Here is a 14,291-nt window from a genome sequence, read left to right on the forward strand (position 1 = left end):
CCTAGATATCATCAAGGTGAACATTCTCACTAATTTTCATGAAGATCTCATGAAAAATATGGCCTCTAGAGAGGTCACAAGGTTTTTCTATTTTTATATTTACTGGCCTAGTTTTTGACCGCACGTGACCAAGTTTCGAAACTGACCTAGATATCATCAAGGTGAACATTCAGATCAATTTTCATGAAGATCCATTGAAAAATATGGCCTCTAGAGAGGTCAAAAGATTTTTCTAATTTTAGACCTACTGACTTAGTTTTTGACCGCAGTTGACCCAATTTCAAACTTGACCTAGATATCATCAAGATTAACATTCAGACCAACTTTCATACAGATCCCATGAAAAGTATGGCCTCTAGAAAGGTCACGTTTTTTTTATTATCTGACCTACTGACCTAGTTTTTAATGGCACGTGACCCAGTTTCAAACTTGACCTAGATATCATCAAGGTGAACATTCTGACCAATTTTCATGAAGATCCATTCAAGGGTATGACCTCTAGAGAGGTCACAAGGTTTTTCTATTTCAAGACCTACTGATCTAGTTTTTGATCGCAGTTGACCCAGTTTCAAAACTGACTTAGATATCATCAAGATGAACATTTTGACCAATTTTTATGGAGATCCATTCACAAGTATGACCTCTAGAGAGGTCACAAGGTTTTTCTATTTTTAGACCTACTGACCTAGTTTTTGACCGCACATGACCCTGTTTTGAACTTGACCTAGATATCATCAAGATGAACATTCAGACCAACTTTCATACAGATCCCATGAAAAATATGGCCTTTAGAGAGGTCACCAAGTTTTTCTATTATTTCCCCTACTGACCTAGTTTTTGATGGCATGTGACCCACTTTCGAAATTGACCTAGATATCATCAAGATGAACATTCAGACCAACTTTCATACAGATCCCATGAAAAATATGGCTTCTAGAGAGGTCACAAGGTTTTTCTATTATTTGACCTACTGACCTAGTTTTTGATGGCACGTGTCCCACTTTCGAACTTGACCTAGATATCATCAAGGTAAACATTCTGACCAATTTTCATGAAGATCTAATGAAATATATGGCCTCTAGAGAGGTCACAAGGTTTTTCTATTTTTAGACCTACTGACCTAGTTTTTGACCGCATGTGACCCAGTTTCGAACTTGACCTATATATCATCAAGGTGAACATTCAGACCAACTTTCATACAGATCCCATTAAAAATATGGCCTTTAGAGAGGTCACAAGGTTTTTCTATTATTTGACCTACTGACCTAGTTTTTGAAGGCACGTGACCCAGTTTCGAACTTGACCTAGATATCATCAAGGTGAATGTTCTGACCAATTTTCATGAAGATCTTGTGAAATATATGGCCTCTAGAGAGGTCACAAGTTTTTTCTATTTTTAGACCTACTGACCTAGTTTTTGATGGCACGTGACCCAGTTTCGAACTTGACCTAGATATCATCAAGGTGAACATTCTGACCAATTTTCATGAAGATCTTGTGAAATATATGGCCTCTAGAGAGGTCACAAGGTTTTTCTATTTTTAGACCTACTGACCTAGTTTTTGAAGGCACGTGACCCAGTTTCGAACTTGACCTAGATATCATCAAGATGAACATTCTGACCAACTTTCATAAATATCCCACAAAAAATGTGACCTCTAGAGTGGTCACAAGCAAAAGTTTACGGACGGACGGACGGACAGACGACGGACGCTGCGTGATCACAAAAGCTCACCTTGTCACTATGTGACAGGTGAGCTAAAAAGCTTAAAATTTTGATACAGAAACAACATTGTATTACTTCATCATAGCTGTAAATTACATGTATTTCTATATATACTGCTTTTCTTATTAACACAGGGAAATCACAATGCACAAGTCCTTCCTCCTGTACATTTACACAATTATAACTCTTCATAAAACATAAATATATCTGTAAGACAAAATTACTGTAAATGAACTTAACAAAATAATAAGTAACTTAAAGCAGAAATCAAGAAACTTAACACTTAACCTGCTATATTTCTATAATGGACTAGTCCATCTTTCAATTTGGACAATACCACTTAGTACTCAAAGGGGTTTTCACTGAAAATTTACTGACTGAATAGCGAACAGTGCAGACCATGATCAGACTGCACGGATGTGCAGGCTGATCTTGGTCTGCACTGGTCGCAAAGGCAGAATCATCTGCCGCCAGCAGGCTAAGGGTTAACACTTCTTCTCTAAACCTCGAAAAACAGCATTTTAACACAATAAAAATATTACTGGATTCTCATACAATAAATGAGCAACTAGTGCCTACGAAAGAAATTTTTAAAAAATCTGCTGAAAGTTATATATTACCTTGATGAGTTCAACATGTTCTTTGATACAGTTTAAGTGCCACTTTCTAAGTGTATGTCATTTATAAAAAGACTTACACCTGGATAGAACCACAGATCTTTTGAAAGTTGTGTCATCCACTATATAACAAGTGCAGACTGGTCCCAGTATTACAACATGCATGATTGTGTTTTCAGTGATAAAGTTGCAGCACATGACATTTTAATCCTTGAGTATATAAGATTTGAACATGATTGTATGCTACTATTTCATCATATTTATATCACACTGTAAAATGACTTATACCATACACACACATTGTAAGATGACTTATACTATACACACACATTGTAAGATGACTTAAACCATACACACACACTGTAAGATGACTTATACCATACACACGCACTGTAAGATGACTTATACCATACACACACACATTGTAAGATGACTTATACCATACACACACATTGTAAGATGACTTATACCATACACACGCATTGTAAGATGACTTAAACCATACACACGCACTGTAAGATGACTTATACCATACACACACACATTGTAAGATGACTTATACCATACACACACATTGTAAGATGACTTATACCATACACACACATTGTAAGATGACTTATACCATACACACGCACTGTAAGATGACTTATACCATACACACGCATTGTAAGATGACTTATACCATACACACACATTGTAAGATGACTTATACTATACACACACGTTGTAAGATGACTTATACCATACACACGCACTGTAAGATGACTTATACCATACACACGCACTGTAAGATGACTTATACCATACACACGCATTATAAGATGACTTATATTATACACACACATTGTAAGATGACTTATATCAGACACACACATTGTAAGATGACTTATACCATACACACACATTGTAAGATGACTTATACCATACACACATATTGTAAGATGACTTATACCATACACACACATGACTTATACCATACACACACATTGTAAGATGACTTATACCATACACACACATAGTCTACTTTTTTGCTAGTTAAACTACCTATATTGCACTATTCATAGTAAACATTTCTCCATATGGCCACCGGTTCACTTCATTTTAAATTTGGCTTTAAGCTTTTGTTTTAAAAGATAACATCTTATTGCACTCATGTATTATACCATGTGAATGTTCTCATTGGCAGATACCAACAATACAGTGAAACATTCGAGCAATTTGCTAATATTCTTCCAACCTCAACTGATCTTTTTTTTCTGTATACATATTGAAAAGACAATTACGTCAGAAAGAAATAGATTTCATTTAAAATTTTCAAGTTAAATAAAATTTTCATTTGAGCTTCAAATCTAAGGAGACATCAAGGAATTTTTTCCTTCATATTTCCATTTTTGATTGTATCAACATTCCAAAACTCTGAATAGATACATTACTGACTTGTCCATATCATTAAATGTATCTGTATCTAACTAAAACAATGACAGCCCTAGTTGTCATGGTAACAAAGACTATCCTGGAAAACTGAAATTTTAAGGAAGAGACCTTTGAAGTTTATTAATGTCATACTTTTAGAGTACAAGTTCTTTCTTCATTTTATTTTAAATTAAATGTATGTGCAAAACACATATAAAGCTTTCGCAAAAATAAAAAAAACAACATTTCAAATATTCTGTTTTTTGATGTGCTAGACTTGCGTATGTGACATTAATTATTTTTTATGTTATATGATAATTTTTTTTTCACAGCATTTTATCTTCACCATTATATTTTTTTATATCTTCTTCTCATTAAATGGACTGAAACAAATTACCAATATATATTATTAATTAACAACACCTTTTTAACTTTCGTGATATATTATACTGTTGGGAACGGCACGAAAACAACATACTGGTAATTATATCTAAAAATTAACTTTACAAAATTTGTTCATGTATTGTTAGGCCTAAAAAAAAAAAATTCTTTGTTTCCGGTAACATGCTCAAAAAAATTAGGGTAGGTAGGTCGGAAAATTTTTTTTTTTTTTGGAAATTTTTTTTATTAAGGGAAACTTTTCGGAAATTATTTTTATGCCAAAAAATGATTACAAATAAGGGGGTTATGCCTTTAGAGCATCAGTAAGTTGATTTCTAACATCACTGGCCATGTTTAAAGCATAAAAAGTGCAGTTTTGCATCTTTTTGTTAAAAAGTTGAAAAAAATATTCTCCAAGGCCATAAAAACATTTAGGGTCGGGCCAAAAATTTAGGGTAGGTCGGGATACCGGAAACAAACAATTTTTTTTTTTACGCCTTATTTGTTCTTGGCAGAAGTTTTGAACAATCTTCCACACACACTTTTAACAAAAAAAACTTTGTCTAGAAGTTATACTGCAGCAAAATGGTGACCTATCTACTCTACAAATAATGAGATCATTTTTTTTATCAAATATTAAATTTACTAGTAATTCAGACTCTAGCTATGAATATAATGAATGGTGCAGTTGGATTCAAAATAACCATTTTTGAAAAGGTTATGTAAATGTTAATTAAAATGGGGCCTGTATCTACAAAATATTAATAAAAGGCTGTCCAAGATCTGCGCACTGTACAACAGTCAGAGATCCTTTTTATTACATGAGGACTAAACTACACTTTCACATCATTTCTGAAAATTTAATGTCACTCTTTAAGTTACATGTACATGCTTTTAGTCCTTTTTTGAAAGGTGATTTTGAAACTCACTATACATAATATCACTACACAGTCAAGGTCAGGGCTTCGGAAATTTGCCGGTTTGTCAGTTTTGGACCGATTTTTGACTTTTCAGACCGATTCGTGAAGTGAAAAAACGAAAAAAATCGGTCCCGTAAAAATGGAGAAAAGTATAAATTTCGGTCTGATATCTCAATACACGATCACCTGCCAAGTAGGAAATTGTTGGTCGCACCTTCAGATAATCAATAAACGTGTCAATCGGTCTGATTGTCACTTTGATAATCGGTCCGTAATTAGCGCGTGACGCAATCAGTGCTCGCGTGGCACATCCTTTAATGTTTGCAGACAGCCGACTGCGGTGTGTTAAACATTTTTGACGGGTTTCCTAACGTTTCTGACTGGATCCAAATCATTTCGAGGGGGGTCCACTTCTTTTATTTAGAATCCGACGGATGGTTTATTTCAAAAGGCTATGTTTGATCACGGTAACAAACAAATGGTCGCTGCATTTAATCAAAGAGTACATTATAGGTCTTTGATTTAATGAGACATCACACGGAAAACAGATAAAAATAATTTTTATATTTACTTGATTTGAAAAAAATGCATGATTCATTTGTTGGGGCTCCAGTTGAAACAAATGCAGAAAATCGTCTTTGCAACCCGACTGTACAAAAAAAGAAAAAAATGGACGGGCAACCACGAATGATAAAGAAAACCGGAGTGGCACTGTTTATCAAATCGGTCTTTTAAAAAACGTTTCAAAATGAAATTTTGTTTACATCAGAAGAGAACATATAACTTTATAAAATGTAGTTGCTTATTGAAGTACAACGTAAGTGAAATGAAATATCCGTGGCCAACCCGCGTGACGTTTTGGTACTATACATGCGGGAAATTCGATCTCAGCGTTCAAATAACGTACACATTCGGTCCGCGGCAGAGTATTCTTTAAATACTGAGGCTGTTTAGCAGAGAATATGTGTCGTGTAACTCACTTTGACGCATTGTATTTTATAGAATTCCGTCAAAAAATGAGGAAACATCACAAAGTATCTGCCCTGTATACGGTATCGAAGTCACGTGCGTTGGCTTTTAGACTAGTTACGCACACGCTGTCAATGCCTCGTATTATCTCGGAAAAACATTGAAATTTAAACAAAGTAACGATCACACACAACACTGAATAACTGTCTTCATTGTAAGGTAATGTTCTGTGACTGGTAACTCAGTTTTAATGCATGATATGCTTATTTCTTTACCCTATCACGTTTTACAAAATATGTAATATTGGGAATGCGGTGGGTGGGGTAGCGCCGATGTCAGGATTTTCGTTTCGGACCGATTGAGTTATCAAAATTTCCGGAGCCCTGGTCAAGGTTACTTTAAAACTGACTATAATCATATCACTATATCATCAAAGTCTACGTAAAAACAAACATTTTTCCATAATTTTACAAAACTTATCTATATATAATTCTGGGACTGTTCCATGCATTTTAAGTAGCTGATTCAGCAAAAGCTGGTTCTATAACTAATAAAAATCTTGGGTCAATTCCATTTGTGAACACAGTACTTCCATACATATAACAATAATATTATTCATTCACCAAAAATACACTGAACACATATACACTGGTCTTACTATAACCCTAAATATCACTGCTTTGTGTGATGACTAGTTTCTCACCCATACACTAACACATCTTGTATTATATATTTGTGTAATAGTGTTATCAAAATAATTCTTAAAATATCTGAGACCAAAAACAGAATGGCCAAGGAAACTTTTAAGATTCTACTACAGAAATCAATTGAAACATGATTGGGCACCTGAGTAGAACCACAAACCTTCTCAGACTTTCTCTTATAGAAAATTTAACCCCAGGTAAGGCTCAAACCTACTACCGTAAGGGTAAAGTGAACCTAGAATCCCTTTAAATTCATCTGTAAAGACCACTGATGCACCCTGTTTTAAGTGCAAGTAATTAACAAATTAGTTGAGCTTATTCACTTAATTACATCAATCCATTTTCCCTTAACTTAATTGCTAATCAATTTAAAATAAAATGGTTTAACATCAAATTACTGCACAGTTTATTGTATAGATCTTATGAACCTTCTATTATTTTAGATGAAAATATTTTAGCTTTGTTTCTAGTTTAAAGATAAACAGTCCTTTAAAAAATCTTTTATACACTTTCACACTATTCTTTTAAAGTAAAAACAGAATGGGGGCAATGAGAAAACTCCGTGTCCTAAATTAACATAGATTCTAATTTCATTACATTCAAGTTTTAAATTTTAACAGTTAATTCAGAAACTGAAATGTAAATTTATTATGCAAAAAATAAATGCAAATAAAACATTCTCTTAGTAAACATAGTACCTTGTATACATGAATAAATGACAAAACAAGCAAGGAATTTCAGCATAAATAATAAATTCATTATACCAACTAGAGGTGCTTTTGAGAAAAGCGCATGTCTCCCACAACTGCCTAATCATCTGAATAGTAAGTCTGTTTTTGTATACAGTTTGTGGCCTATTGGTATTCACATGTTGGGAGTAACCGGTCTACAATGCTGTGTTGGTGTACAATGCTGTTCGGCGGTAGCGGATGGGAGTAACCGTCTACAATGCTGCACTGGTGGTTGTTGGCAATTATGTTCAAGGGCCATAATTCTGAAGTGTCTCGGCTGATTTGGCTAGTTATCGAACTTGGCCGAGGTCTTATGGTCAAACACATTTAGTTGAAGTTTGGTGAAGATCGAATGAGAAATGTTCGACTTAAGAGTGCGGACAAGCTTTGTGACAGAGAGACAGACTGACACACACACACACACACACACACAGACTGGAGTAAATCAATAATGTCTCCCACACCACTGTGTGGTGGGAGACATAATTAATTTCATTAAAGAGAGTAAAAGGCATTGTATCTGATTTCAAATCATATCTAACTCTGCTGATCACCTGGTTAAAAAAAATCAATTTATACTATGCCCTTGTTTAAAGTCTTTTAAACTAAAAATGTCTATGGAAAAATAAAATTCAACAGCAAAAATGCCATTTTGAAAATAAATGAGCACAAACCTAGAAGAGAAGAATAGTTTACCCTCCTAGATTGTCAATTAAAACAAGCGTAAAGAATAACAAAAATATCAACAAAAAAGAATACAGATATAAACCTCAAGGTTACAGGTAAAAATGATTGTTGTTCTTTACATATAGGTTACAATATGATTGTTCATCTTTAAATAGCATCTACAGGTGGTCCCATACCATCACCCTGTGCTCTCACACCTCCAGGTACCCCTCGTCGTTGGGGTGGCTTATCCTTTTTTAATAACTCCGCCTCCCTTTCTTTCCAGAATTCAACATTTTGCTGTATATGTAAGGTATTGTCTGCAACTTTTGGATCTGGTTTGCCGTAATTTGGAGGGTTGGCTTCTGGGTCGTATCCTAAGGTGCGTAACATTGGGGCGATATTTCCCATATCTTTAATGACATCATTAGGTATATGTCCCACCCACTTGTTCAAAGCTTCCAGATTCACTGGTTTGATAATCTGGTCTGATGATTTCTCAGTTCTGAAATTACCAAGATAAAAACAGATTAGTTAACTCTTAGCCAGCTAAATTTCTAAAATGGACTGGCCTATTATTCAGTTAGGAAAATACCATTTATTATTCGAAGGGATGTTTACTGAAAATTTACTGACTGGAAAGCGAACAGTGCAGACCATGATCAGCCTGCACAGACATGCAGGCTGATCTTGGTCTGCACTGGTCGCAAAGGCAAAATCACTTGCCACCAGCAGGCTTAAGGTCCAAATTACAACCTTATTTATAATTAATCTCAATTATGCTAATACATTTCAATTTTGACTATTTAGGAATTTATTATTTATTCCCATTCACTTCCAGTTCAAGCCATAACCTTCTCTGAGTGAAAAAGGTGAACCTGGATCACGACTACTGGTCAGTTCAAAAATGCATCTCCAAATCATCCAATCAGATGACAGAGTTATGAGACTTGGCACCTTGGTTTACAACATGAGATCAAGGTATCATTTCAGCACATTGTTAAAACACCTACATCACACTGAAACTAACTGCAATGTAAAGCTGTTTTTATATTTTAGACTGACAGCTTTTCCTAGGGCTGTCATCGATAGAAACGATATCGATGTATCAACGATATTTTTTTGTCGATCGATTATCGATTCCCATTTTCAAAAATCGATATTTTACAGAGACAAAAATCTATCCAAATAAACACTCAGACCCTAAAAAACAACTTAAGTTCACTAAGTTGTAAATTTGGATAAATGCAAAAAAGGAGTGAAGGCAAAATAAAAATGAAAGATGCTATTATAAATACAAATATAATCAAACAGAAATATGAAAAGTAGGCAATAAAACTAAAAATATCATTTACAGGAAGGTATATAGTATGCATATGAACAAATAGGTCGTTAACCTAACTTAATAATCGATATATCGATGTATCGTCGATATTTCTCTTCTGATATATCGGTATCGCCGATATGCCTAAGACCCAATCAATGACAGCCCTAGCTTTTCCAGAGAATAACAAGAGCTGTCCATTACACAGCACTTGACTTTTTGATAACTTCTAGGCTGAACAATCGCTATAACTTAACAAGACTTATATAACTCAATTATCTCATGACATTTCATAACAACTTACAATTTTATTCTGGCAATAATAAAAGCTTGCATGCAAATTTTCAGAGTCAAATAAGGGCCATAATTCAAATTAATTTCAACTATGTGTTCTCTAACTTTAGGTATGTAGAAGGATGTCTTGTACGAAGTTTCAATTGTTAGTGAGATATAATAGAGTAACTATAACAGTGCCTTGAGCTGCAGTGTTGTATTCCACTTCAGTGGATTTAACCAGACTTTGATACCATGAGGCCTAATGTGCCAAGTGTTATCAGGCCATGCAAAATCCATGTGAACTGAATACGTCATTGCAGATCAGTCAGCAAACAGGACTGGTTTACTGCTTTTTAGGAATATAATTTCATTTAAATAGTTTGGGAAGCTTGCCCAGAAACGTTTTAAAATGAAAATCAGCTATTCAGAAATTAAAAATATGCTTATATTTTTCGTGTTTTGTGTGTATTCTGAAGCAAGGGTGTAAACTGAGCACAAAGATGATAAATCATATACATAATGTTGTATTTCTTTAGCAAAATACGCAAATACACAGCTTATCTGGCGCACTGCTTAAGTAAAAATTCCCTGCACTGAATATTTTTCCATATCTGATGGGAGATGAATAAAAATGTTTGTTTTCGTTTGCCAAGTACAGGCTGAAGTCCAAACCGGGCCAAAATTAACTATAAATCCATCCAAAAGTTACCCAATAGGTTTGAGGACTGGGAAGTACTGTGTGAAGTTCAAATTGATACATATGAGATACAGCTTAAGGTTGCACGCAAAACTTTAACCAAATTTTCTAAGATGAAAAAGGGGCATAACTTGTATCAAATTCAACCAAGAGTTACCTAACATGTTTTTTTCAGTAGGTTTGATGACTTAGGAAGCTTTTTGTAATGTTTCAAATACATATAATGGTCACTAAAATATGAACTTGCACGCAAAACTTGGTGGAATGCTGAAACTGTAACTGTTGTACTGTAGAGTAATTTTTTTGTGTTACTGGAATTGCAATTTTGAGTAATAAAATTTTCATGTACTGTCTAATGAATAAATTGGATAATACTTGGAAAACAACCACTTTAACTTTGTCTTCATCATACTGTAATTAACATAGCTAGAAAGTGAGATAACCATGACGGATCACTTTTATTTTGGACAAAACAATAAAATGTATAGCAACTGTCTTAAGAATGCATGCTCAAATATTTGTCGTTTTAAATTCTTGCTTGTGATAACAAGGTTTCTTTTGCATATCTCAAATATAAGAGTCATTTTGACTCCTTGGGTCATTTTTTTTTTCAAGATCTTTTTTTTTTAGTATGCACAGAATTACACAAACACCATTAGCTGAACAGTCTAAGTTGAATTTGAAGTAATGGTAAAATGATCTCATTTGTATGCAGATGATTATTTTGATTAAACTGTGTTTTACCTGCCTGCAACCAAATTTCTACTTACACAAATCATGGTAAAAAGCAAAACTGCATAATAAATGGTGCAATTATCATTTTTTCTAATAATCAACGTTTCATGTGCACAGCACATTACAGATAACTTAATGTTCTTATTCCTATATGGTACTGCGTGAATGATTTATTATTACTAAATCTAACTAGTTTTCCTAGATTCTGTACAGGCATGAGTTACTAAATGAACAGTTTTCCGGAATTCTGTACAGGTATCAATTAATTTAACCAGTTTTCCAGGATTCTATACAGGCATGACGTAACCAGTTTTCCAAATCTCTTTTCCAGGATTCTGTACAAGCATGAGTGAACTAACCAGTTTTCCAGGATTCTGTACAGGCATTAATTGACCTAACCATGTTTCCTAGATCATATACAAGTATCAGTTAACCTAATAATTATGTTTTACTAATAATTTGCAAGCTCCCGACATGAACCATGGAATGGGTGACAGAAGACTTACACGCTAGAGTTCTGTCAAATTATCAAAGGGAACATTGTCTAACATGTGATCAAACTTACAACCTCTCTACCTGTAGACCTACATTTCAACTTAATAAGAAAACCAAGCAAGCACTTTGTACAATCTTTTAAAAAGCTCTCCTATCTTTTATCCTGCAAAATCAGTTGAATGATTCCCTGATATTGATTTCTGAATCAGCATACAACCTATACCTGGTCACCAACAAATGAAGTAAAAATTTGACCTTGCCCGCTTACTTTTCATATTGTCATAAATGATTTGTTTCTATCTCAGATAGGGCAGCCATTTATAATATAACTAGAACTGTCACAGGAGTGACTCACAGCCCCACCATACGGTCTTGTCACAGAAGAATGGCAACCATAAGAAATCTTAAAAATACTTAGAATAATATAAAAATGTCAAAAAAAAAACACTTAATACTTAAATTTTTTTTATTCGTCTTTGGAGTACTTCATCCTGGGCTTCCACATATAAGTAATACTAGTATAATTATAGGGCTGTCATCGATAGAAAGGAAATCGATGTATCAACGATTTTTTTTTGGCGATCGATTATCGATTCCCATTTTCAAAAATCGATATTTTACAGGGAGAAAAAAACTACCCAAATAAACACTCAGACCCTAAAAAACAACTTAAGTTCACAAAGTTGTAAATTTGGATGAATGCAAAAAAGGAGTGAAGGCAAAATAAAAATGAAAGATGTTATTAATGTTTATGTATTTCTTTTATTTCATAAATACAAATACAACACAATCAAACAGAAATATGGAAAGTAGGCAATAAAACTTAAAATAGCATTTACAGGAAGGTATATAGTATGCATATAAACAAATAGGTCGTTAATCTAACTTAATAATCAATATATCGATGTATCGTCGATATTTGCCTTCTGATATATCGGTATCGTCGATACGCCTAAGACCCAATCAATGACAGCCCTATATAATTATGTGCCCTGGATTCTAATATTAGAGATACACTAAAAGTTAATACAAAAAAAAGTCTTACCGACACATGTTACCACAGAAAAATGTATTTACTTTTTACATAGGACTAATAATAAACAAGAGGGCCATGAAGGCCCTGTATCGCTCACCTGACCTATTGACCTAAAGATCATCAAGATTAACATTCTGACCAAGTTTCATTAAGATATGGTCATAAATGTGGCCTCTATAGTGTTAACTAGCTTTTCCTTTGATTTGACCTGGTGACCTAGTTTTTGACCCCATCTGACCAAGATTTAAAGCTGGCCTAAAGATCATCAAGATTAACATTCCGACCAAGTTTCATTAAGATATGGTCATAAATATGGCCTCTAAAGTGCTAACTAACTTTTCCATTGATTTGACCCGGTGACCTAGTTTTTGACCCCACATGACCCAGATTTGAACTTGACCTAAAGATCATCAAGATTAACATTCTGACTAAGTTTCATGAAAATAAATCATAAATGTGGCCTCTAGAGTGTTAACAAGCTTTTCCTTTGATTTGACCAAGTGACCTAATTTTTGACCCCACCTGACCCAGATTTGATCTTGACCTAAAGATCATCAAGATTAACATTCTGACCAAGTTTTATTAAGATATGGTCATAAATGTGACCTCTAGAGTGTTAACTAGCTTTTCCTTTGATTTGACCTGGTGACCTAGTTTTTGATCCTACATGACCCAGATTCAAACTGGACCTAAAGATCATCAAGATTAACATTCTGACCAAGTTTCATGAAGATACAGTCAAAAATGTGGCCTCTTCAGTGTTAACAAGCTTTTCCTTTGATTTGACCTGGTGACCTAGTTTTTGACCCTAGATGACCCAATATCGAACTTGTCCAAAATTTTATTGAGGGTAACATTCTGACCAAGTTTCATTAAGATTGGGCCAAAATTGTGACCTCTAGAGTGTTAACAAGCTTTTCCTTTGGTTTGATCTGGTGACCTAGTTTTTTAACCCAGATGACCCAATATAGAACTTGTCCAAGATTTTATTGAGGGTAACATTCTGACCAAGTTTCATTAAGATTGGGCCAAAATTGTGACCTCCAGAGTGTTAACAAACTTTTCCTTTGATTTGACCTGGTGACCTAGTTTTTGACCCCAGATGACCTAATATCGAACTTGTCCAATATTTTATTGAGGGTAACATTCTGACCAAGTTTCATTAAGATTGGGCCAAAATTGTGACCTCTAGAGTGTTAACAGTCAAGTTGTTGAAGACAATGGACGCTGACGGATGACGGACTCAGGGCGATCACAAAAGCTCACCTTGAGCACTTCTTGCTCAGGTGAGCTAAAAAGTTAGAAAAATACCTAAAATATTGAAAATCTAAAAATAGAATTTCTAAAAATAGACTAATTCCTGGAATTTAAGGGGAAGAAACTCAGTACAAAAGTTAAACAAGAGGGTCATGATGACCCTGGATCGCTCACCTGAGTAATATGAGCTACATGTTTCAAATGTCAAAATGATGATAAAATATTAAGAAAGTCAGTAGGTCACATTCATGGTCAATGAAATTCAGTTTTACGATTTGTGTGCAAAACTGTGTATGTAAATTTCAAGGCTGTATCTTAAAAAACAAGACAGTAGGTCAAGGTCA

At 34.3% G+C, this 14,291-nt stretch overlaps 1 protein-coding gene across 2 annotated transcripts in view; it reads right to left on the reverse strand.

Annotated features, from left to right (window-relative positions):
* Positions 1-5,100: 5,100 nt before the first annotated feature.
* Positions 5,101-14,291, reverse strand: part of LOC123534400 (protein-tyrosine sulfotransferase 1-like) — a 61,227-nt gene continuing 52,036 nt past the window's right edge. For both annotated transcript variants that reach the window (XM_045316633.2, XM_053520063.1), the window contains exon 5: positions 5,101-8,632. In XM_045316633.2, coding sequence (XP_045172568.2) covers positions 8,296-8,632 — 337 coding nt within the window. In that variant the 3' untranslated portion in view covers positions 5,101-8,295. The remainder of the gene's footprint in view (positions 8,633-14,291) is intronic.

This window comes from Mercenaria mercenaria, chromosome 12, assembly GCF_021730395.1.
Source record: "Mercenaria mercenaria strain notata chromosome 12, MADL_Memer_1, whole genome shotgun sequence".
NCBI lineage: Eukaryota > Metazoa > Mollusca > Bivalvia > Venerida > Veneridae > Mercenaria > Mercenaria mercenaria.